Here is a 25,169-nt window from a genome sequence, read left to right as displayed (position 1 = left end):
CATGCAATCAGTTGTCAATCATCCCGCAAATAATAATAATAAAAAAAAAGTCAGTTGTCAATCAATCATAGGGCTGGTTGGTAATTATCCTGGACCCTGCAGAGACCAGTTAATGGTGAACCTGCTTTCGTCGAAGCTCAAAACTGCCACGGAGCTGACTACTACTACCTGGGTTTAATTAAAGACCTGTACTCGTATTTACAGTACACACGGAGTACAAGTGCAATTGCGTGTGATTATACTTGGAATAAATTCGCAAAAAAAAGAAGATTATACTTGGGATAAACAATGATTTGCACGGTGATAGACGAGAGTTTGTTTATGTGCCAAGTGCAGTGGAACCGGAGGAGGGGTGGCGGGCGTGCTTGCCGGCGACGCCAGACGCCGCGCCTTTCTGGCGACCCGACGACGACCGACCTTTCCATCCAGGTCTCCGCGCCCTGGCCATCAGCCCTCAGTGGCAGGGACCCGTAAATAACTCCAAGATTCTGCCTCCTTCTCCACCGGCGGTGGCGTCCTCTTCCCACTTCCCACCCCAAGCCAAGCTCTCCCCTCCCTCCTGCCAACTCAAAAATCCCCCCCCCCCCCCCCCCCTCTCCGCCCTCCTCCGCCTCCCGCCGATCACCTCGCCCGCGACTAGCCGCCCCGCCCGAAGCTTCCGGCGGCGGTCGCTACCAGGTCCCGGGCTCCGCTCTCGCGCGCCAGGCAAGGAAGGACGTCGCGGTGGCCTCTGCTACAGAGACGGGGTGGACTCGGTGGGTTTTTTTTTCCGGCGCGCGCACGAGGTGCGTAATCGCTCGCTCCGGCGACCTCCGCCTCGTCTCCTGCTGCTCTTGCAGAAGCTTCGAGGAGGTTCTAAAGCTTCCTCCGCTGAGTTTCTCGTCTCATTCCAGGTCCTTGAGAGCAGCGTGCGCCGCGGAGCGCGCTAACTTTTCCGGAATTCAGGGAATCTCACGCACGGGCTAGGCCCGGAGCTCCGTTTGTTCCCAGGCGATTGGTTCAACTGTTCGAGGAGTTCAGTTCCTCTCATGCCCGAATTTTGTTGGTGGAATCGGTTGGCCAGAGGAGCAAGGTAATGCTTCGCCTTCTAGAACCTTCTGGAGCCGTCTCGATGTACTGTATGCTCTCAGCTCCGCCTCAATCTCTCTGCGTGGGTGCGTTCAGGTTAGCGCGGTGACGGGAAGCGAGTCTGATCGCGATGACGTCCCTGTCGCGGACGCTCTCCCGGGCCGGCCCGATGCAGCCGCCGGGGCCTCGCCGGATTCTGCGGACGCAGACCGCCGTCAACCTCGGCGAGCCCATCTTCGACAGTGAGGTGGTGCCGTCGTCGCTCGTGGAGATCGCGCCCATCCTCCGTGTCGCCAACGAGGTCGAGGCGGCCAACCCCCGCGTCGCCTACCTCTGTGAGCTACCATTCCCCTCCTCTGCTTTTTTCAACACTGCTACACGGATACTGTCAACAGTCAACACAACACTCTGCTAAACTGTACTACTGTCTTCTTCTAGTGTGAAAGTTAGCCTGTGTTACATGTTGTTTTTTCTGTAAAATGAGTGCAGAAACCGAACCATATTTGGTGCGCTTATGGCATGCCTCAATAGTCAATACTAGTCATGTCCATCAGCTTAATTATAGGCCTATAATTGCTCATTATTGTTCTGTTACTTCATGTTTGTGCTGAATCACATTAATGTGTCTGTTGTCTGTCTGCAATAATGCACAGGTCGATTCTATGCATTCGAAAAGGCTCACAGATTGGATCCAACTTCAAGCGGTCGAGGTGTCCGACAGTTCAAGACCGCTCTTCTACAACGGCTCGAAAGGGTACGAGTTTGTTTTCACTACTTCTATTTGCATCTAAGCTCTGTAGCCTAGCCACCACCTATAGATGACCTGCACATTGAATGCCAAATTTCCATTTTTCTCCACCACTTTATGTTAGATTTTGAACATTCGCTGCACATGCTAATACTTGCGTAAGTTTGAATGGTCTTGTAAGTGTGAATTTCGCGTTGTGCTTATGAAGAGTTATATGAGATTAAATTTCATCATACAACATGGAGAACCTTTAGGTGACATCAGTGTCCTTTAGGTGACATCATTTCTTTTCCCCATCAGGAGAATGCGCCCACCTTGACCGGAAGGGCCCAAAAGAGTGATGCACGGGAAATACAGACCTTCTATCGACACTACTACAAAAAATATATTCAGGCGCTTCAAAATGCTTCTGACCAAGGGGATCGGTACATTACTTTGCTTTTTTGATAACGCTCCTTTGTTTATCGATTTTTTCGCCAAGAGATTCTCTTTCTGCATGCAGTTCCCAACTTACCAAAGCATACCAGACCGCCAATGTTCTGTTTGAGGTTTTAAAAGCAGTCACTCAACAACATGCTGTTGAAGTTGACGATGAGGTACATCCTAACAAGTTATTTGCTTCCCTTTCATGGTGCTGCACTGTAATCACCAATTAGATTTTGTATGGAAATTACCACTATAGCAATTGATAATTAACAGTTAACAATTTAATTTTGTATGTTCTTAGATCTTGGAAACTGCTGATAAGGTTAAAGAGAAGACAAAAATCTATATCCCTTTTAACATTCTGCCTCTTGATCCTGACAGTGGCAACCAGGCAGTCATGAAATTTCCTGAGGTTTCCTTTTTCTGCTCTTTCTCTTTGTCAAAATATCCTGTTGACTTAATGTTGTCCAAGTGAAGTATTTATGGTGCTTTCTCTACCTTTAAGATACAAGCTGCTGCTTCTGCTCTTCGCAATACTAGAGGCCTTCCACTACCCAAAAATTATGAGAGTAAGGTTAACGAGGACCTCTTGGATTGGCTACAAGCTATGTTTGGCTTTCAGGAAAGGCAGTCTGGATTTAACTTTTATTATTGTCTAACCTGTTTAGGTTTTATATTGTTCATGTTGACATTTAACCAATTTGTTTTCTGATGTTTGATGTATCATTAATCTTTCAACATGCAGACAGATAATGTTTCTAATCAGAGGGAGCATTTGATTTTACTTCTTGCTAACATACATATACGGAAACATCCAAAGACCGATGAACACTCAAAGGTGTTTTTCTTTCTGTAGGCACTTGGAGCATTTGATTTTACTTCTTGCTAACATACATATGCAGATGTTCCCCTTACCTTTCTTATGTTTCCGTAACATTCATCTTCTGTTCCTGTTAATATACCTTTTTAGTTTATTAGAGATCTAATGGTTATTGCCGCCTCAGTTGGAGGACAATGCGCTTGATGCAGTGATGAAAAAGTTATTTAAGAACTACAAGAAGTGGTGCAAATATCATGGTCGCAAGAGTAGCCTTTGGTGAATTCCTGAGAAACCTTTCTATTATCCTAATTGTTCATTTGTTACTTTTGATTTATTCTGCCTTTTTACTGTTTATATTTTAAGTTATTTATTGGAGATTGATTCTTTTGTTATGTTTCCTTGCGTCTTCTTGATGGACTTAAAGCATTAGGACTTGGTAAAATTACTATGAAAATCACACACAAATATATAAAGTGGAATTGACTTTTTTGCAATTTTTTTCTTTAATACTCAAAAATTGCAAAAGTTCACCCACTATAAAGCATATTAAACATGGAGGTATAAATTGTGGACACATAATCTGAACGGGGTTACAACTGTAATGCTTGTTCTTGCCGCCCACAGTTTCAAACCACATGTGGTCCACCCTACCAATCGAAGCAAGACGTTGCCTGTCACCTTCTTTTCTCGGCTTCCTTGTCTGGCAGCAAAATCAACACTTGTGTATGCACCGTAAATACACACAAATATGGAAAGTAGATGAAACAAATAAAACAATTTCCTGAACATGATACCCTCATTGCCTTTAAATCTTCATAGGCAGCAGACATAGCGCTTATCCAATCAACTAAGGGGTCTTTCTGGTGTTTTTAGTACTTGTAAGTCATGAATGATATGTAGAATCAACTAAAAAAAAGTGGGTGCGTGTGTAGGTGTGTCAGAGAAGGAACCTAGCAGACACCAAACGTTTTTGGGGTGTAACCCTACCTGTTCATGTACTTCCATCAGGTGTGCCTGGGTTGGACATCAGTGTTAGTTATCCACTCAATTTGGTTAACTATATAATAGGTAGAGTGAATCAAAAGAGATTAGGTTTTCTCAATTATCAAATGTTTTGTTCTGTTATGATTTTAATGTCAGATAATGAAAGAGAATTGCCCCCCCCCCCCCCAAAAAGAATAGACAAACTTTCTAAGTTAGAAAATGAGCATTGAGTTTTTTCTCAAAATGTACAAATAAGACTGCTGTGCTCCACGGTTACTCATTTCTGATTCTCTGTTGTGTGTCTATCTCAACTATAGGTTGCCAACAATTCAGCAAGAGGTGCAACAACGGAAATTACTCTATATTGGTCTATACCTTCTTATCTGGGGGGAAGCTGCAAATTTGCGATTTTTGCCAGAATGTCTTTGCTACATATATCATCATGTATGGTGTGGACAAATAATAATAACTCTCTTCATCTCGAGTTCTCATTCTTCCTTGAAAAAATCTGTTATAGTTAGCTGTCTGATTTGCTTTACTAACATCTTGTTTTTAGTTAGGTTACTCTTTAATTTCCCATTAATGGTAATCAAGTCGTTCATGCTCGTCATCTCTTTTTCGGACTGCTATAGTCTATATGAAAAATCCTTTACTTTTTCTAATGAATAGCAATAAGCAATGAAGTTCTTCTATGTAAACTGATTCATGCAACATGCCGCCAATCAACTTGGTGTCCGCCTTTTTAAACAATTGACTGGCGCTTATATTCTTATGTCCATATCCATTTGACCCATGAACACATCCTCGGTTGGCGCAAAAGAAAACTGTGGTGTAACCATTTTGGACATATTTTCATTATTTTGCTAGACCCTACTTGAAATTGTTCGAGTTATCGAGGGAATACTGAATAACCAACTAGTAACTTTAGGGAGTACATGTGCTATTAGCTTAATTGTACAATCGAGCTTATCGGAGGCATAATGTAATGGCTGTGAATGTGTGACTAGAGTTCAGTGTCATCTCTATGCTAATGTGGTTGTTTTCTTTCGAAGATCTGTTGACTAGTAGTGGAGTGCTTGCAGAGTTCAGGGCTTGCATCATAAAGTGCTACAATTGTTATTTCTATTTTAAGAATGTAGTCAGCCGTGCATCTTTAAATTGTAACGTGCCCACAAAAATGTTCATCTTCAACTATCATAGCTTGGCAAGGGGCTGACAATTCTTGCTCTTACATTTTTATAGATGGCATTTGAAATGTATGGTATGCTAGCTGGAAATGTGAGTGCCATGACAGGTGAATATGTGAAGCCAGCCTATGGCGGTGATAAAGAAGCCTTTCTAAAAAAGATTGTCACTCCAATTTACTGTACCATTGCGCAGGTACACTTTGGCTTTGCTCTCAAACATCATTTGACTGTCTAACTTGTGTTTGATGCTTCTTCACTTGCTAGATATAAGTATTCCACCATCACTTTCAGGAAGCTGAAAGGAGCAAAAGAGAAAAAGGGAATCATTCTCAGTGGAGAAACTACGATGATCTTAACGAATTTTTTTGGTATTAGTTTTTATTACTTCATACTTTATACCCCTGCTTTCTAGATTTTATATTTGTTTATTTGCAGGTCTGCTGACTGCTTTCGGCTAGGTTGGCCTATGCGAGCTGATGCTGATTTCTTTTGTCAACCTTTAAAGCCAGTTGATGAAAGAAATGAAGTAAGTCCATTTCAACATGAAATATTTGTACATGTCTTTTGGTAGAACTTAAAACATTTTACATGTCATTGGGCTCGTTGCAAATGCTGACTTATTTGTCTATGGCACTGCGGTCAGTTTTCCTCTACTAGTGTAACTTTTTGCGTGCGAAAACTACAGTACCAGTCCAACTTAGATAGCAGCATTGCATGGATCTGGCGCAAGTGGTTGCGCCAGCAACAAGTGATGCACCTTGGAGTTTCCAACAATCAATCATGAAAACTTCTTGGATGTAGAAGGTGCTATAATGTACTGCATTTTTCTGTTCAAAATGTATATCATGTAAAAAAGAAGATAAATGAATAGGGCGGCACTATCCATTTATCTTTTTTTACAGTATACAAATGCTTGTATTTTTGCATGAATTTTTGTAGGTCCCCTAATATAGCATGGTCTACTCCATGAATTTTTTTCATGATTATTAATTGGGAACTCCAATGTCCGTCACCAACAGGGCTTGTGGACTCAACTGCTTGCGCCAAAATAGTATTGCACTAAACACATATATCAGAGAGTTTGAAAACACAGCTTTATGCCAAAAATAATTCCAAATAGCATAAGGAACGACCCTGTTAAGTATATTTCTCCAAATCATAAGCTGCATTGCTAACCTCCCACGGGTGCCATCGCTGCTGACATGCATGCTGCACGACACCTTGTGGGTGGGCCCACCACTTGCTGAGCTAATCGAGGCTAGTCCAATATGCATTTACAGAGATTGCATCCGGGCAATGGATGAAGGGTTTAGGTAGGTGGAGGGAGGTAGCATGAGTCGAGGAGAACTCTGCTGCCAATTATAGCCAACTGAGAAAACACACTGAGTGTAATGGTAATGACATAAAAAATAAATCAAAATAAGTCTCTGCAGTATACGACAACCTTTACAGTGGCATATAAAGTAGGTCAAGGTTTAGCAGTGGCATATACCAAAATGTCCCTTTTAGGATCTATTTCATGTCATCATGCTATGTCCTTATTTCATTGAAGTACAACAACAACAACTAGTGCAACTGTTTATTTGCAGAGCACAATAAAAGCTGACAAGCAGAAAGGGAAGGTCAATTTTGTGGAGCTGCGCTCGTTTTGGCACATATTCAGGAGTTTCGATAGAATGTGGAGCTTCTTTATTCTAGCTCTTCAGGTATTTACTTCCACTTTGGTGGTAACTATCTGTCTTCGCAGATTTCACATCCGTCATTTTGTGCATACCTTTGCAGAGTCAAATGCTTTAAGTTGAGAAGTGCTTTTATATGCAAGGCACTTAAACAACCTATGGTAGGTTAGATAGATGAAATACCATTTTCAGCTTAATATAATATTGATTTTTTAATGCCAGATTATGGTTATTCTTGCTTGGAGTGAAGAAGGGTCATTAGGTAATATTTTTGATCCTCTGGTTTTCAAGGAGATCTTGAGCATCTTTATCACTTCTTCTATACTAAATCTTGGAAAAGGTATGGGATCTTGATAACCAACCTGCTACAGTGACTCTTTACATTTTATTCCTTAACCTTTTTTAGCTCACATCCTTATTTTACTTGATTGTGTATTCTTTCCCCGCTCTTTCTCTTCGAGTGCGAGCATGCCACATATGCTTCTTCTCCCTCTTCATACATGTAACTGGCCGTGTAGAATATCACTTTTTTAAGTGAACGACTAAAGTTTTGTCTAATTTCATTGCATAAGGAGTCTGTGAACAAACAAACCATGAAAAGAGGAAAAATATGAAGACCAAAAACCTTACCCCCTGATATAAGAGCCTGTAGATTCTTAGCATTGGTCATGTACTTGCTCTTGCTCATCCTTAATCTGGGTTACAGTCATAAGTGGCGTGCTGCTGAAGTTCTGGGAAACCCTGGCACCACATACTTCTAACTTTCACATGAGACAGGCATGACTAGGTTCGCAGCACAATATCATCTCTGAATATGAAACAGAGTAAATTATGCCTATATGCTGTTACCATTTGGGAATGGGTGGATTAGTTGAATAAGTTTAGAATCGGTCAAAGGAATGTGTCATGATAGAAGTTTTACAATGAAAATTGAATAAGTTTAGAATCGGTCAAAGGAATGTGTCATGATAGAAGTTTTACAATGAAAATTGGCTATGGAGGAAGTTCAACTTGGAGTCACCCAGTGGCCCAAACTCATAATGTGTAGCAGTAATATCTTTCAGCGAGCATAAAGCTGTACTGCCAGCGTTCATGATTGTTATGTAGTTTAGTCAAATTCAGCTGGAATGCTCATTTGTATTTATTTACAGCTACACTTGACATAATCTTTAATTGGAGGGCCAGGAGAACGATGGAATTTATGGTCAAGCTGAGATATGTCCTGAAGTTCATATTGGCAGCTATGTGGGTGGTACTTCTGTCAGTTACATATGCGTACACCTGGGAGAAACCGACAGGAATTATTAGGACCATCAAAAACTGGTTCGGAAATGGTCCAGATCAACCATCACTCTTTATCATTGCAGTAGTCGTATACTTGTTGCCCGATATGCTAGCTGCTGTACTTTTCGCTCTTCCATTACTACGCCGGAAACTTGAAGGTTCAGATTACAAACTCATGAGATTGATCATGTGGTGGTCTCAGGTAATTTACATTTGAGTGAATTTTACTTATCTCTCTACTACTCTCTATCTTATAAATTGGAGTTAGTGGTGGTAGTGGTCAGTTCACTTCCCCACTCCATCCCAATCTCCCTCATCCATCTAGAACTCAACATACCCCTCCAATTTGAAGAAAAACAAATCATACCTTGCAATGGTGCTCACATCGCTGCGGCAGTTACACAAATGCAGTGTTGGCTGCTTGATTGAGTTTCTTTATTGGTTGTAATAGACTACTAATCCAGTACGACTGAATTGTTTCTTGTGGTTCCTTAGCAATGGATGTGCGTTATGCTAGTGAAAAATTAAATTTGTGCTAGTATTTCATTTACCAAAGCTAACATTGCCTTAAACCATCAAGAATATAATGCTCTCAAAAATTCTTTTATGTTCTGCACTTCCCTCGAGTACTTATATGATGGAAACAAACTGTGTCTATATGACTGCAAAAACTTTAAAAAGTGACTGTAGAATGAAATTGATTTGTTTTCGGTAAGCTGAATATCATTCTGTTAAAATAAACTAATGCTAAGGTAAGTTGATATTTAAAATCAAATGTATAAAATAATAACATTGAAAATGCAGGTTTTTAAAGTTATGTAAATCCAAAGTAATTATGTATAAAATGTTTACAAATATACAATAATTTTAAAAATATTCTGAGTTATTATAGTTTTGGTTTTGAATTTGGTTCTTAGTTTCTAAGATACATCTCGGTGTAATTTACTCTTTGACATTGATGCCACATGTGAATTTTCCCCTGAAATTTCAATAGAAGCTTTACAATTTATTTACTAATTCAAGTTGAACATTGTGAACTTATGTTGTTGTATTTATGCAGACTCGCCTGTTTGTTGGTAGGGGAATGCATGAAAGCGCCTTTTCACTTTTCATGTAAGAGCCTGTATGTTAGTGTTCACTACATACTGAATCCTGGATAATCAACAATACATATGTAATTGCAAGGTTGTATATTGAGATGTGGTTCTTGTTTCGTTTTTTCAGGTACACCATGTTTTGGGTTGCTCTTCTTTTGACAAAGTTCGTATTTAGCTACTATGTCGAGGTGATTATATACACATACCAATTTATCTTCTTTTTTATGCCAATAGTGTTGAAGTATATTTAGATTGCCAACTTTGTCCATCAGTTTGAACTTTTGATTCTACTGGTCGGTGCATGAAACTTAATATGGCATTAGAGCCAAGAGGTCTTGGGTCCAAGTCTCAGATTTCGCAATTTAAATAAAAACATTGCCTGCCCTTTTTCTGTCCACATTTAGGCCTTATCTAGCCACATGTGAGAGGGGTGTTGAAGTATAAGTGCATTGCCCAACATTTTCCCAGTTCGAACTTTTGGCTCTACCTGTTGGTATATGAAACTTGATATGGTAGTGGAGCCAAGAGGTTTTGGGTTCAAGTCTCGGCTTTCACAATTTAAATTAATTTTTTGCTCGTCCTCTTTCTATCCACATTTAGGCCTTATCGAGCCACACGTGAGAGGGGGTGTTGAAGGTTCTACTGGGTTGGTGCATGAAACTTACTCCCTCCATTCCAAAATAAGTGTCTCAACTTTGTACTAACTTTAGTACAAAGTTGTACTAAGGTTGAGACACTTATTTTGGGGCGGAGGGAGTACTCCCTCCGTCTGGAAATACATGTCGAAAAAATGCATAAAAATGAATGTATCTAGAATTAAAATACGTCTGGATACATCCATTCCTCCGACAAGTATTTCCGGACGGAGGGAGTAATAAATAACATTCAGCCAAAATCAGTGAAAGATTTTTTTTTGTGGTCAAGCTAGCCGTGTTTGGCCAGAGAGGTCACTGGTAGCAATTTACATTTGTTACTTACCATTTTTTTGGAATATTAACTTACTGAACATCCTACATGGCAGAACAACAATTTGAGTGTCTACCGATTTGTGATAGATTGTTGGCACTGGTTTAAATAGTGTGTACCCGAAGTGTAGTAGCTAGTGTTTTTATAACCGGTAGCAGGGTACATAATCAGTCAATCGTAAAGTAAAACATCTAAATTGTATGGCCTGATATAACTATTCCACATATACAAGAGCTAGTAAATGATCATAAAAGCTACATTTCGGGGAAGGGTATGCCCTTAGAAAAAAAAAGGGCAGCCCGGTAAATGTAGCTCCCGCTTGTGCAGGGTCCGGGGAAGGGTACGACCACTTTGGGTCTTATAGTACGCAGCCTTTCCCTACATTTCTGCAAGAGGCTGTTTCCAGGACTCGAACCCGTGACCTCATGGTCACAAGGCAACAGCTTTGCCGCTGCGCCAAGGCTCCCCTTCTAGCTTGACCTTAGAAAGGGGCAAAATTCTTCTAGATGGCCCAGTTATGTCCTTACACCTATCCCTGAAAAAAAGGTCCTTAATACTTCAAAACTTGCATAGATCCTTACTTACCAAAGAAGTGTTTGCACCATGATCCGGCATTGAATTAAGATATGGGATTAACGATCCTGGAGTGGCTTCCAATTGTTGCTTTGACATACATCTATCTATAAATTCCAAATGCACCTCAATATTAAACCTCCATTTTCAGTCGCTACTGTACTTGCAACTATCTAATCTAATAGTTATAATGCCCCCGGATCTTTGCACCAACCATCCATTTTAGCGCCCGAGAATAGTTTTGTAGTAATGACAAGTGAGAAAACTTGCAAGTTTATGGATCTAAACTGGAACCTTAGGAGAAAACTGGAGATTCCAAGTTTACCAAGGTAAGCCACACTTTGTTACAACTACGAGTTCATGAAGCTCGAGTGCAACTTTCTCACAAACTTGTGTGTTGGAGATGTTGCACTTATGAGATAGTGCAAACCATGATGGTCTAATACGTTGAACAGTTACATTTTGAAGTCGCAGGAGTATTTGAGCCTGATTGATTTTACTTGATGCAAATTTTCATCTGATTTATTTTGCTTTGTTCAAATAAATTGGTATTGAACTAAATGCATCTCTAACTTAACTGTTCCACTTGTTCTTATAGATCAAGCCTCTTGTTGTACCCACCAAGGATATCATGAAATTCCCTATAAATCATTTCCGGTGGCATGAGTTTTTTCCAAGAGGTATTTATGTCTTTCTGAGATGTGAGAAGTGACAAACTCGACCCTTTATCAGAAGTTCATCCAAAAGCAACCCTAGTCCGAAATATTAAATAAGTCTGACCTTTTTACTCCGCGCCAGCCATTCTGGTGCTGACGTTGGCTATGTCAGCACCATGTATCTTTGCATTGAGCAAAAGTCAACCTTTTGATGGTTGAAATGACGATTCACATGGCAGTGCCATTGTTATCAGCGTTGACCTTTGAGAGCTCAGTGCCATTCTTTTGGCGCTGGCCAGCACCGCCAACCCATGTTACCAACTTATAGAAAAAAATGAAAAATGCATGCACTAACATTTGAAAAGAAACTGCATGCATTGCAGGCTGAGCACCACATGGCAACACTGCTAATATTTTCCATGCAACAGCGGCTAGAAATTCTACTTTATCTTCTATTCCTATGCATATCTCACGTACAAGGAGCCAAACTTCACCAAGCTCACACCTACACCACTCACTCAGCTAACTTGGCAGTGCGACCAGTGGCGGAGCTACGTGCATGGCTGCAGGGGCCGTGGCCCCCCCCAGCCTGGACGACTTTAGTGAAGGAAATTCATATAGTAAGTTTTATATTAGAAAAAATAGAGCTTTTGCCCTCATTAGAAATTGTATTTTCTCATTGGCCCTCCCAATCAATCTTGTCTAGCTCCGCCACTGAGTGCAACCAATGCATGTGTTACATACAAGTGAACCGCTTAGGTTGGCAAATCATTCAGCACCAACGGGAATGGCGCTGAGCCCGTGATGGTTGCTGACCTGTGGATCGCCGTTTCTACAAATATGCCAAGTTTTTCTCAACGTTAAGATGCACAGCACTGATTTGGTTAGATTTTTGGACTAGAGTTTTGTTTGGCTGAACTTTCAACAGAGGGTCAATTTTGTTAAAACACTGCAAAGATGATCATTTGGTGTTTATTTGTTTATAACATTCCTTAATCATGTTATGCAGCGAAGGGAAACATTGGCGTTGTAATTTCACTTTGGGCCCCAGTCATTTTGGTAAATTCTTTTCCTTTGTTTTGATGAAAAGTTCAATGCCTATTATGACCATGTGACCGATTACGAAAAGTAGGAGGCTGCCACTTTATGACAGTTTCACTTGTGCACTAGAGGAGAGCACGAGAATGATTATGTGCATTTTTCCCTTTCCAGGTGTATTTCATGGACACGCAAATTTGGTATACAATCTTCTCCACTCTAGTTGGTGGAGTTTATGGTGCTTTCCAACGACTTGGCGAGGTTATCTTTTAACTGCTTAGTGATGTCTATTTACAAATTCATCAAACAGGCCACCATTACTTCTCTGTTATGATGCGGTCCCTCTTTCATAGCGTAACTCTTTTATCCCAGCATGAAGCTTTTTTGTTAACATGACTCAGGCTCCTCAGTAGGCAGTTCTAATGATTGTAATTTCTCAAAGAAATCATTTACAAATCATATGAATGAGTTTCTCAAAAGAAATCATTTACAAATATCTTTTTCTTTCCTGGATGAGACAGATCCGCACACTTGGAATGCTGCGGTCTCGCTTTGATTCAATACCTTTAGCCGTTAATGATTGTCTAGTTCCGGTTGAAACATCTGATGCAAGGCGGAAGAAAGGTCTAAGGTCTAATTTCAAGAATCGTTTCAAGGAGGTACTTATATACTTCATTTACATATTAGTGTGGTATTCTCGCACTTTATTGTTCGATATTAATTCTTTGAAATATATTGTTAATGATACTACATTTTAGATGACGCATGAAGACAAGGAGAAGGTAGCTGCAAGATTTGCACAGATGTGGAATGAAATTGTCTCTAGCTTCCGTGAGGAAGACCTTATAGATAACAGGTAATTAGATTGTACTCCCTCTGTCCCATAATATAAGAGCGTTTTTGACACTAGTAGTGTCAAAAATGCTCTTATATTATGGGACGGAGGGGGTATGAATTATAAGTTTTCAACTGCACTTATGTTTTCTGACCATAAGCAAATGCTGTTGTTATTAACATAGGGAGAAGGAGCTGCTACTTGTTCCATATGTGGCTGATCAGGGTCTTCGTGTTACGCAGTGGCCTCCATTTTTGCTTGCCAGCATGGTTCTTCTCTGCTTTTACTTTGTTTATTTTATTTCTAATTTATGGGAAGCCACCCTCATCCCCTTCTATTTATATGCAAATGGACAGGTCCCCATAGCCGTTGACATGGCGAAGGATAGCAATGGTAAAGACCGTGACTTGAAAAAGAGGATTGAAAACGATTATTATTTTTCTTGTGCAATTAAAGAATGCTATGCATCATGTAAAAACATCATCAATGATCTTGTACATGGTGAACAAGAGAAAAGGTATCTCTCCTATATCTTTTATGAGTCCTAGACTTTATCTGTTAAACTTGTGAGAAATAGTTGCCTGATCCATGGTGTATTGATGCATTTTATTCGTGCTGCTTTCAGGGTCATAAATACTATATTTACTGAAGTTGAAAAGTGTATTGCTGAGGACAAAGTTATTACAGATTTGAATATGCAATCCCTGCCAGATCTCTACAATAAGTTTGTTGAATTGGTAGAATTCTTGGTATGTATGACATATTTCCAGTTATAAAAAACAAGGTCATAAACAATAAGTTATAGTTTTTTTTTGTTTTCTACTGAATTACGGAAAAGGTACAATTTATTTCTCCCATTTTTAGAAGTACAAATATGGATATATTGCTGGAAAGTATGCGCCTCAATACAAAGCAATATAATTTTCATTTTGTGTTTTAAAGTTGCATTCTTCCTTTCCTTTAAGTGTTGATAGTGTACACAAATAACTGATTAACCCTATGTCTTCTCATGCCACCTTAGAACTCTTTACTGGAGGTACTTGTCTTTCATGAGCTTGTCTAAATACGCTGGCACAACAACTTAATCAGCAACTTATTAGCAGCAGTCTATTTTATTTTCCTGAATATGAGCAAATCAAAATGGTCTATCTTTTTTCCAGTAACCAGATAGAAACTGGAACAGCACACTAACACGAAGCAGACGTGTGTGTGTGTGTATGTGAATACTATTCATCACACATTACTGGTGGTTCCAGTGATTTGTGCCAGCACATGACACGTTGAGTTTCTTTTGGACAATGCATGGTTACGTACTATAGCCACGACCAGTGTGCAATTTTACCTAATGTAAGACTAGCACTGCATGCATGATTCATTAAGGAAATAGCTAGACCTTTTTTAATGAAAATATCTAGACGTTTTCCTACTTGCCTCTTTGTACTGATGTCGATTCGTAAGCTCATGTTGTCCTTTTGTATATCTTTCATTACATAATGCTTGTTAGACATACTATAGCATAAATGTAGTCCATTCACATGTTTGTGCAACCATATTATGCTGTTTTGCCTCGTTGTGCTCATTCTTGTTTTTCATGCCTCTTTCTTTTGTTTACTAATGTCAGAAAAAGAATGATGAGAAAGACAGGGTCGCTGTGATAAAGATATTTCAAGATATGCTGGAGGTTGTAACGAGAGATATAATGGAAGACCAACTTCCTAGGTACAATGTTGTTTTAAGCATGTATAAATATCCCTGACGATGAAGTACTGCACTCTGCTATCTTACTGCTTAGAGCTCATTCTGTGAGCAGCTTATATTTGTGGTTTTTCATTGCTTCTTTTACAACATGGCAGTATTTTGGAGTCAAGTCACGGGGGTTCATATCAAAGGCCAGAGGGCATGACAGCATGGGGTAATGAATATCAGTTATTTCAACCATCTGGAGCTATCAAGTTTCCACTAGAAGTCAGCACAGAGGCTTGGAAAGAAAAGGTTTTATTGAAGAAGTAACTGAAATTTTTAAAATCGTGAATGTTTCTTGTTTTCATAGACTGGGGGGTCATTTCCTGACCAATTTGCTCCATTCTTAATTCCTGCCGATAATACAATTCTTCTTGTTCCCCTTTTCTTGCGTTTCAATGAAACCGGGTGTTTACCTATTGTCTAAGGATATAATCTTCACTCCAGGTGAATAGGCTGGAACTACTGCTCACGGTGAAAGAGTCTGCTATGGACGTTCCTTCAAATCTTGAAGCCAGAAGGCGTCTTACCTTTTTCACTAACTCTTTGTTTATGGATATGCCTGATGCTCCTAAAGTCCGAAACACAATTTCATTTTCGTAAGTCCTTACATGTAACTTGCACATTAATTTTACTACTAGTGGTTGTGGCCCACCATTGCGGGCCTCTTAAGAGGAAGTTGTGCTTGTATTTCTCCCTCTAAAAAACCCTCAACTTCATCTTAAAATTAAAAAGAAAGCTTTCTCACAACACGTGAACATCACATACATCTAAAAAAAAACTAAAAAACATTCTGAAAATGAAAAAGAAACAAAAGTCTCACTTCCATCTTTCAAAAATAATCTAAAAAAACATTTCTCAAAAGAAAAAAATGTTTCAATTTCATCTTAAAAAAAATCAAAAAGTTTCTCAATTTCATCTTTAAAAAAATCAAAAAGTTTTTTACCACGGCCAACCAGCATGCGCCACGTGGCCATGCTGGTTGGCCGCCATTCTCCCATATCTTAATGTGTTTGATTCCTCTTTTGACCTTGCATGCATCACTCTTTTTGTGAAACTGAGATCAAGTATATAGATCTACCATAGTGATTTGTTTCTGTAAATGGCAAATAGAAAAATGTAATAGCACACAGCCTGAAATGATAAGGTCTTATCAACTTCCTCTTTCTTCTCTTTTCATCTGCTTCTGATTCACATGTCAGATATTTCTGTTATAATGACGAGATTTGTTTTTTGTGTGTAGTGCATTGACTCCTTATTACAATGAGCATGTTCTTTTCTCAATAAAAGAGCTTGAAGAGGAAAACGAAGATGGAGTTTCCACTCTGTTCTACCTACAGAAAATTTACCCAGGTAGGGGGGCGAAGAGGAAGAACAATTTCTCCTTTCCAGTCACAAGTAATAAAATATATTTATTGTGTATGGTTATGCATACAGATGAATGGAAGAATTTCCAGGAAAGGATTGAGGAAGAACTAAAAGATAATGAAGAACTGAAGGAAGAAGCGCTTCGTCAATGGGCTTCATACAGAGGCCAAACGCTAACTCGAACAGGTACAATTAATTGGTTAGCATTTATTTGTTGAATTCAGCTACATGTATCACCCTTTTTTAAAAAAAATCTATTTTTTCTCAATTTAACCTGATCATGCTTAATTTTAAATTACTTGATTGATCTGAAACAGTTAGAGGCATGATGTACTACCGAAAAGCTTTGGTTCTTGAAGCATTTCTAGATATGGCCAAACATGAAGGTAATATTTTTGTAGTCTCTGTTATCTCCCCAGCTAAACCCAAATGGAAAGAACGGGGGTATAACACCATTAGCAGCGCACCTTTACTAGTGCAAGCATGATTTTATGATTGTAACATGCGTTTTCTGCAGATCTCATGGAAGGGTATAAAGCAGCTGGGTCAATATCGGATGAAGAGTGGAAGTCCTTGATTGCTCAGTGTGAAGCATTGGCTGATATGAAGTTCGCCTATGTGGTATCATGCCAACAATATGGAAATGACAAGCGTTCTGCTCTTTCAAATGCCCAAGACATATTACAGCTAATGAGAACGTAAATGACCCTTCTGCATATATCTGAATAACAATAGAGGATATAAATTTTGTGGAATACTCATTTTCTAGAAGAGGAGTCTTGCCGCAGCCGTAAAGGTGTTGCCTTGTGACCTCACAGGTTCAAGTCTTGAAAACAGCCTCTTACAGAAACGTAGGGAAAGGCTGCGTACAATAGACCCAAAGTGGTTGGACCCTTCGCCGGACCCTGCGCAAGCGGGAGCTACGTGCACCGGGCTACCTTTTTTTTTACTCATTTTCTAGTTGCTGCGTGAAATACCCATATCTTGATGTAACCCACATGAAATTTTCTCACTTGTTCTAAAAAATCTCGAAATATTGGTGGGCATAGAGACAGGGATATTATATGGCACTGAGAAATTTCATGATCAAATTAGATTGCAATTCTGAGAAACAAAAATATGGAAGCAGCTCAATGGAATAGTGCAGGAAGCCCGTAACCATATGTCTCTGGGAACTTAAATTTTTCTTGTTTCTCCCTGATACTGTCATGCAATTACCCAGAGCCACAACACATGCTTTCCCCCACATTTGCCTTCACAAAGTTCACAAGTTCACATAAGTGTACACTTGATTACCCATTATAATTTGATAGTATAGGAATTCCATTACTTAGAGTTTACCTTCTAAGTGTAAACTAATTGCTGGAGTTATATTTCTCACAGGTACCCTTCTCTTCGTGTAGCATATATTGATGTGGTGGAAGATAGAGTAGGAGAGAAGCAAATTGAGACAGCTTATTACTCTACATTGGTAAAGGTTGCTCTAAATAAGGACTCTGAATCTGCAGGTCCAGTACAAAATCTTGATCAGGTAATGCTAGTTCAATTTTATCAGGCTATGGTGCGGAACTTCTGTCAAATCATGTTTTGTGAAGCAAATAAATTTTACTAATAGAAAGGGCAGTGCAGAACCAAAATACCCACAGTTTGTTTTTCTGTAACTAGTATGGATCTAAAACATGTGATGGAAGATATAAAGAACACAGGCAATGCAATTCAACACTGAAGAAAAAATAAACTAGGAAAACAATGGAAGGGGCATTCTCAACTATCTTCTAGGTGCTGAAAATGGTTGCAGTAATCTTCCTACTTGATTGATTCATGGACGTCATTAAACGGAAATTTAGTCTATGAAGTCTTCATACTTATTTCTGAAATTTAGTCTATAGTTAGAAAATAAAATCAGATGGCGTAATAAAGCGGTCACTAAACTTGCCACTTATGTAGTTGTGTTTTGTGATACTTTTACTATCATTGACTGATGGAGGTGCAGTTAGCAAATTCATGTTTTAAGGGTTCAAGTGACATGATTGTACAAGTTTAAAATCTCCGCTGCAATTTCTATTCACGAAACTTCTCCTTTTCCATAAAAAATGTCAAGATTCCTGGATGAGTACTCTTTTTTGTTTGTATAAATGACTCATGTGACATTTCTACCATCTGAGCACATCTTTATGTTTCCAAGGTTATCTACCGAATAAAACTTCCAGGCCCTGCAATATTGGGAGAAGGAAAACCCGAAAATCAAAACCATGCAATAATTTTCACCCGTGGTGAAGGCCTGCAAACAATAGACATGAACCAGGTATCTCCTATCATGCTTATGGTGCTTTTACTTATGAAATTGTACTAATGCTTCTAGTAAGAACTCATTTGTTTGTTATCACGCCATTAATTTCGTAGGATAACTATATGGAAGAAGCACTTAAAATGAGAAACTTGCTTCAAGAGTTCCTTACAGAAGATGGAATCCGGCAGCCATCTATACTTGGAGTTAGGGAGCATATTTTTACTGGCAGGTTGATTAATAATGTAGTACAATTGAGATTTTATTTTCTGTTATCTATGCATCTTAAACCTCTCTTGTCTCCCATGGTGCAGTGTCTCCTCCCTTGCATGGTTTATGTCAAATCAGGAGCACAGTTTTGTGACTATTGGACAACGGCTGCTTGCAAACCCTCTGAAGTGAGATCTTCTCCTATTAAATATTTCACTATACATTTACTCATACATTTCAATGATTAGAAAAACACTCTGTACATTTATTCTGGCAGTGTGTCAACTACTGTAAAAAGAGCGCACACACACACACACACACACACACACACACACACACACACACACACACACACACAGTATTTATTTGAGTATCAAAGTATTCGGAAAAGTATTAATAGTACATTCTATTTAGTCCCTTATTATTTCGCAATAGTTAGTGCGAAAAATAAGACGGGAGTGCAAGCATTCATGTTCCACAAGAATTGTCATACATGCGGTTATCCAAAAATTCTATGAGAGAGCAAGTCTTAGATTGAATTTTTATAACTACTGGGTGGAAACAGTTAAGGGCTATGAATAAAACCAAGGAAGTAAAACATGTATCTTTCAACGTATTGTCCACTTGTGCAGTGATTTCTTATGACATGCTTATTCCTCTGTGTCGCCATTTACTTCATACTGTCCATCATTTGTGTCTACTTTCATATTGTTCTCTTCTACCAATTCATTCATTATTTGCTTGATTCAACTAGCAGATCCTGCATTTGTGTAATGAATTCTCCTTTTTGAATTGTATCTAAGTTTATTACTGAATTTGTCTAGGGTTCGATTCCACTATGGCCACCCGGATGTATTTGATAGGCTTTTCCATCTAACGAGGGGTGGTGTCAGTAAGGCATCAAGGAGTATCAACTTAAGTGAAGATATTTTTGCAGGTTTGTTACATGATTTTATCGAGTGATCAATGATGTTCTTAAGATCAAGGCTTCAGGGGGTAGTGTTTATAAAAGCCAACAGGGTAGTCATTAAAGATGTTTTCTTGCAAGAGATAACAAAATAGATATCAGTATTATATTTTGATTCATATTGTCTTCAATACTTTAGGGTTTAACTCAACTCTTCGTGGTGGCAATGTAACACATCATGAATATGTGCAAGTCGGCAAGGGACGAGATGTAGGACTAAATCAGATCTCCAAGTTTGAGGCTAAGGTGGCAAATGGAAATGGCGAGCAGACCCTTAGCCGTGATATCTACCGTCTTGGGCATCGGTTCGATTTCTTCAGAATGCTTTCATGCTACTTCACCACAGTGGGATTTTATTTCAGTACACTGGTATGATCACTTTGTTCTGAATATATCCATACAAGTTTCTCTGCCAAATGCAAATATGAATCTTTATAGCCCTACAAACTTCTCTCTGTAGAGATTGTTTACAGCTTAAGGGGCATATTTGTCTCATTTATATTATATTTATATGTTCACAACGACTTGTATTTTGCATTTGGAGTATATCAGTACAATGAACTATAGTTGTTTCTAACGCCTTTTACTCCTCTCAGTTGACAGTCTTCACAGTTTATGTGTTTCTGTATGGGCGCCTTTATCTTGCTCTCAGTGGACTTGAAGAAGGGCTTGCAACACAACGGAAATTCAGCCATAATCATGCTCTTCAGGTTGCTCTTGCCTCGCAGTCTCTTGTTCAGCTTGGTTTTCTGATGGCCCTGCCCATGATGATGGAAATTGGCCTTGAAAAAGGATTTGGCAAGGCACTAAGTGAATTTATAATGATGAACTTGCAATTGGCATCCGTGTTCTTTACATTTTCACTTGGTACCAAGACTCACTATTATGGACGTATGTTGCTTCATGGAGGTGCTCAATACAGAAGTACCGGCAGGGGATTTGTTGTCTTTCATGCAAAGTTTGCAGAAAACTACAGGCTATATTCTCGCAGCCACTTTGTTAAAGGCATCGAGTTGATGACTCTGCTCATCGTTTATCAACTATTTGGCCAAACTTCCCACTCAACCATCGCATATATCTTTGTTACGTCCTCCATGTGGTTCCTAGTGTTGACATGGCTCTTTGCACCCTTTTTATTCAACCCCTCGGGGTTTGAGTGGGCGAAAATTTTGGATGACTGGTCGGATTGGAATAAGTGGATCAGCAATCGTGGTGGGATTGGTGTGTCACCAGAAAAGAGCTGGGAATCCTGGTGGGAGATAGAGCAGGAGCATCTGAAGCATACAGGAACACTCGGAATCATCTTTGAGATAATTTTGTCCCTTCGGTTTTTCATATATCAGTACGGCCTTGTGTACCAGTTAACTATCACAAAGGAGAACAAAAGTATCGTGGTATGCTTTTCCTCCAGTTCAGAGCAGTGTTTTGATTTTGACTGTGCTAGGTGGTTGGGTGGGTCTTTAACATTTTTCAATTTTGTGACTTCCAGGTTTACTTAATTTCATGGCTCGTAATTTTGGCGATGCTGGTTATTTTGAAGGTGAGAGAGCATGCTTGCTTTGTCAATAGAACATGGATCAGTCAACACAAATGTTTATAGCAGAACAACACGATTTCCTGTCAACACCGTCCATTTCTGAAAGTTGCGTTGGCTAAATTCCTTTCCTAAATTGCCTACCGTCTTTTCAGATCATATCTGTCGGAAGGCGGAGGTTCGGCGCGAACTTTCAGCTGTTCTTCCGTCTGATCAAGTTCATGATATTCGTTTCGTTCTTCGCTATTTTGGTTGTGCTGATAGTACTGCTTCACATGACTATAAAAGACATACTTGTATGCTTCCTGGCATTCTTGCCCACCGGATGGGGAATACTGCTGGTCAGTCTTTCTCCTGCTTGTGTCTGCTTCATCATATCATATATACTACTAGTACCATGACAGTGGCATGCTTGCTTCTGTTTCACCTATGCTTCCGTTGGTTTCTTACTGTTGCTCTGTTATCACCTCCAGATTGCACAAGCTTGCAGGCCTCTTTTCCGGGTGACGGGGCTATGGGGATCTGTCCGAGCCCTTGCGCGGGCGTACGAGGTTATCATGGGGATGCTTCTGTTCACACCAATTACTGTCCTCTCATGGTTCCCCTTCGTCTCCGAGTTCCAGACGCGGATGCTGTTCAACCAGGCGTTCAGTAGAGGTCTGCAGATTTCCCGGATTCTTGGCGGTCAGAAGAAGGAGAGGGCCGCTAGCACCAAAGACTAAGGAGCTGTTCGGCAATCCTCCCTCCCTGAAATCTCAGAATCTGTGGAGCTCCTTTTTCCCCGCTCCGTCATTTTTAGCAACAGCTCCAGGGCGGACTTGGGGAGCGGAGAGTCTCCGAACAGGCCCTAACTTGGCTTGTTTGCCCAATTGCCTGACATTTTCAAGATCTAGTGCTTCTGCTATAAAAAATATATAGATATAGTGCTACTTCAGAATACATAGGGTGTAAATATTCCAGGATATAGAAATATTTCCTGTGATCACAGCTTCACACAAGGTGCAATGTATGGAATTGTAGTCATTTCTTGTGTAAATACTACAGCACTTCAGCAACGGCCACTGGCCAGGAGCTGGGGACATTGGTCCTTGAGTACATTGATCGTGCGACGCAGCTAGTACCGGTACATCCATGCTACCTTTTCCCCCGTGCTGTGCTACGGTAATCATTTCTTTCTCCCAGCAGTTCTGCAACTACAACTCTACAAGTACTAGCTCACTTCACATCATAGAGTGTGTGCCTTAATTTCTCGTCTGTAATGAAAGTAGCTCCGGCATGATCTTATTTACCTGCTGAAGACTAGTTACTGTACTACTCCCTCCGTCTTAAAATAAGTGTCTCAACTTTGTACTAGCTCTAGTACAAATTTATACTAAGCTTGAGACAGTTATTTTGGGACGGCGGGAGTATGTGTTATTGGTTGCTACAGAGTTTATTATTTTGGTCTGCTTGCAGTTAAGTAATTTCAGACCAAGCAGTGGTCCTGAACTTGGAGTAGCTCGGTAATTAAAATTGGTGGGAATCCGTATGAACTGATAGCGCCAGCTCATCCGGATCCGGGGCCGGCTGCGAGTGGAATGGCATGGCAGGCGCACTGGACCTCTTCTCCCCGGATTTTGAAGCGCCCGGCAAATGGGCGTCAGTTGCATTTGCATGTGGTGGGGCTGCCTGCTCAGCACCAAGGACGACCTCGATCCAAGGACAAAGAGGAGTAAAAACTAAAAACTCGAGAGCGAGCCACATGCGTGATCTGCTCCATCCAATTTACAATTCCATTGTGCAGCGTGTAAAGTCGCCGCCGTATCGTCGGGTGTTGTTTATTCATCATGGAGCGTGAGTGGTGCGCGGAAATGGCAAGGGATGTGTCGGTGTAGCTGCTCCGCAAACGGCTTTCTTCTTCTGTTGAAACCGGCACGTAAAAGAACGAGATGTATTGTACACATGAAATTTCATGAATTACACAGGGAAATTGCTGCGGCTCATGCAATCAATCAACGATCAACGGCTTGAAGAGGATGACAAGAAGAATGTGATGGGCTGACGAGGAATGTGGCCGGAATGGGACGCCCCACCGCTCTCTCTGCTTTCACCGGACCCATCCTCACAGTCACAGTAGAGAGGCGAGCACGGCGGAGCACGCGGCCGCGGCGAGCGCGCCGACCGACAGCGCGGAGGCAGACGACGCCTTGACGTCCTTGTGAACGTGGTCCGCGGCGGCCTCCGACGGGGCGTCGGCTGGCGGCGGCGCCGGCGGGGAGCTCGGCGTCGCGTCCGCGGGGGACGGCGCCGGCGCGGGCGTCGGCGAGGGGGCCTCCGCGGGCGCGCCGGCGAAGAGCTCCAGGGGCATCAGGAGGCGGTCCACCGTGAGCACGCACACGGGCGTGTCGTCCAGGACCGTCTCCGCCACGCGGGACTTGCGGAGGCCGGTGTCGAGCGACACGTCGTCGCCGCGGGCCACCACCGACACGTTGTACTTCCCGCCCGCCGTGGACGCCAGCGTGCGGAACGGCCGGGCCGACGCCTTCACCAGCTTGAGCGACGGCCTCGGGTTGTACCCCGGCAGCGCGTGGTACCGCAGGAGCGCGACGAGGTCGGCGCGGGGCATCGCGTCCACGTCCGGCGCGCCCTTGCCCAGGAACGCATCGTCCTTGGGCGCGAACAGGGTCAGCCCGGCCTCGTCCGCCATCGCCGCCTGGTAGTCCTTGAGCACGCCCGTGCTGGCGATGAGCGCCGCGAAGCGCTTGCAGCCGGCCTTCTCCAGCAGCTTGGTGAGGTTGGCGACGGTCGGCCCGTCGAAGAGGCCGTCGAACTCGATGGGCGCCGTGACCTCCAGCACCGCGAAGTCGTACTGCGTCTGCTTGAGCGCCTTGGCGAAGGTGGCGTCGTAGGCGTCGCCGGGGCTGGCGGCGGACGCGAAGCCGAAGCCGCCGCCGTCCAGCTTGGCCATCTTGACGCTGCCCGTGGCGCTGGTGGCCGCGCCGCCCGCGGCCTGGTAGAAGGTGTCGGTGAGCGTGTCGGCGCCGGCGGGGAGGGCCTTGAGCTTCTTGACGTCCCAGTAGTCGAGCAGCGCGTGCAGGCGGAGCGCGTTCTTGATGGCGCCCAGGTCGGCCCCGGCGTCCGACACCAGCGTGGACATGGCGCCGTCGCCGAGGACCAGCACCGTGACCCCCGCGCGCGCGTTGATCTCGTCGCACACCCGCGTCTCCGTCAGGTACCGGTTGTACTGCTTGTACTCCGGGTGGCCGCTGAGGAAGGACGTGATGTTGTGCGCGATCCCCGCCGACATCCCCCTCGCCGTCGCCGCCGGCGCCATGCTGCAGCAGCAGGCCAGGAGGAGCACGGCCACCACGCGCCGCAGCTGCGCCCCCGCCATGGCCGAGCTCAGTGGTGACCGACGCACTGAGGATGGATGGCGCTGAAATGGACCGAGCACCTAAGCTGGCTGGCTAGCCAGAGTGAGCTGTGGGCACGCAGAGAGTGTGAGGATAAAATGAGCAATGGTTTGTGGGCAACTAACTAACGAATTATGTATGGTTCATGGGCGGTTGGTGAGGTTTGGGGTGTGCAAATTGCAAGGCGGGCGAGCACATTGACATGTGAGGGCGCGGGAGCGCGAGCGATTGGAGGGCTGGCTGGCTGGCTACCGGTGGTAGGGACGACGATGGCACTTGGCACGGCGTGTCTCCTCCATTCCTAGCCATT

At 42.0% G+C, this 25,169-nt stretch overlaps 2 protein-coding genes across 4 annotated transcripts; one reads left to right on the top strand and one right to left on the bottom strand.

Annotated features, from left to right (window-relative positions):
• Positions 1-559: 559 nt before the first annotated feature.
• Positions 560-22,562, top strand: LOC780614 (callose synthase 3). 3 transcript variants are annotated; one of them, XM_044515552.1, is made up of 44 exons: positions 576-785; positions 894-1,072; positions 1,165-1,403; positions 1,722-1,822; positions 2,117-2,241; positions 2,319-2,412; positions 2,544-2,654; positions 2,748-2,864; positions 2,988-3,080; positions 3,247-3,338; positions 4,364-4,490; positions 5,289-5,426; positions 5,525-5,601; positions 5,669-5,759; positions 6,823-6,939; positions 7,135-7,252; positions 8,064-8,398; positions 9,257-9,309; positions 9,421-9,481; positions 11,431-11,512; positions 12,498-12,547; positions 12,701-12,787; positions 13,048-13,185; positions 13,285-13,382; positions 13,546-13,630; positions 13,718-13,878; positions 13,987-14,110; positions 14,983-15,080; positions 15,215-15,353; positions 15,549-15,700; positions 16,345-16,454; positions 16,539-16,655; positions 16,787-16,855; positions 16,987-17,167; positions 17,853-18,000; positions 18,655-18,774; positions 18,873-18,988; positions 19,071-19,154; positions 19,791-19,903; positions 20,073-20,302; positions 20,530-21,327; positions 21,423-21,473; positions 21,623-21,808; positions 21,941-22,562. In XM_044515552.1, the coding sequence occupies exons 3-44, from the start codon at positions 1,199-1,201 to the stop codon at positions 22,187-22,189; spliced, it is 5,841 nt and encodes a 1,946-aa protein (XP_044371487.1). In that variant the 5' UTR covers positions 576-785; positions 894-1,072; positions 1,165-1,198; the 3' UTR covers positions 22,190-22,562. The 3 variants fall into 3 exon arrangements, with proteins under 3 accessions (XP_044371486.1, XP_044371487.1, XP_044371485.1); XM_044515551.1 differs by having other exon boundaries at positions 560-755; positions 13,546-13,878; XM_044515550.1 differs by having other exon boundaries at positions 13,546-13,878.
• Positions 22,563-23,383: 821 nt separating this feature from the next.
• On the bottom strand, positions 23,384-25,169 carry LOC123093568 (fasciclin-like arabinogalactan protein 8). Its single transcript, XM_044515553.1, has one exon. It carries the CDS (start codon positions 24,838-24,840, stop codon positions 23,575-23,577), a length of 1,266 nt encoding a protein of 421 aa, XP_044371488.1. The 5' UTR covers positions 24,841-25,169; the 3' UTR covers positions 23,384-23,574.

This window comes from Triticum aestivum, chromosome 4B (genome assembly GCF_018294505.1).
Source record: "Triticum aestivum cultivar Chinese Spring chromosome 4B, IWGSC CS RefSeq v2.1, whole genome shotgun sequence".
In the NCBI taxonomy this organism is placed as follows: Eukaryota; Viridiplantae; Streptophyta; class Magnoliopsida; order Poales; family Poaceae; genus Triticum; species Triticum aestivum.
This window is presented reverse-complemented; position numbering and strand designations above follow the sequence as displayed.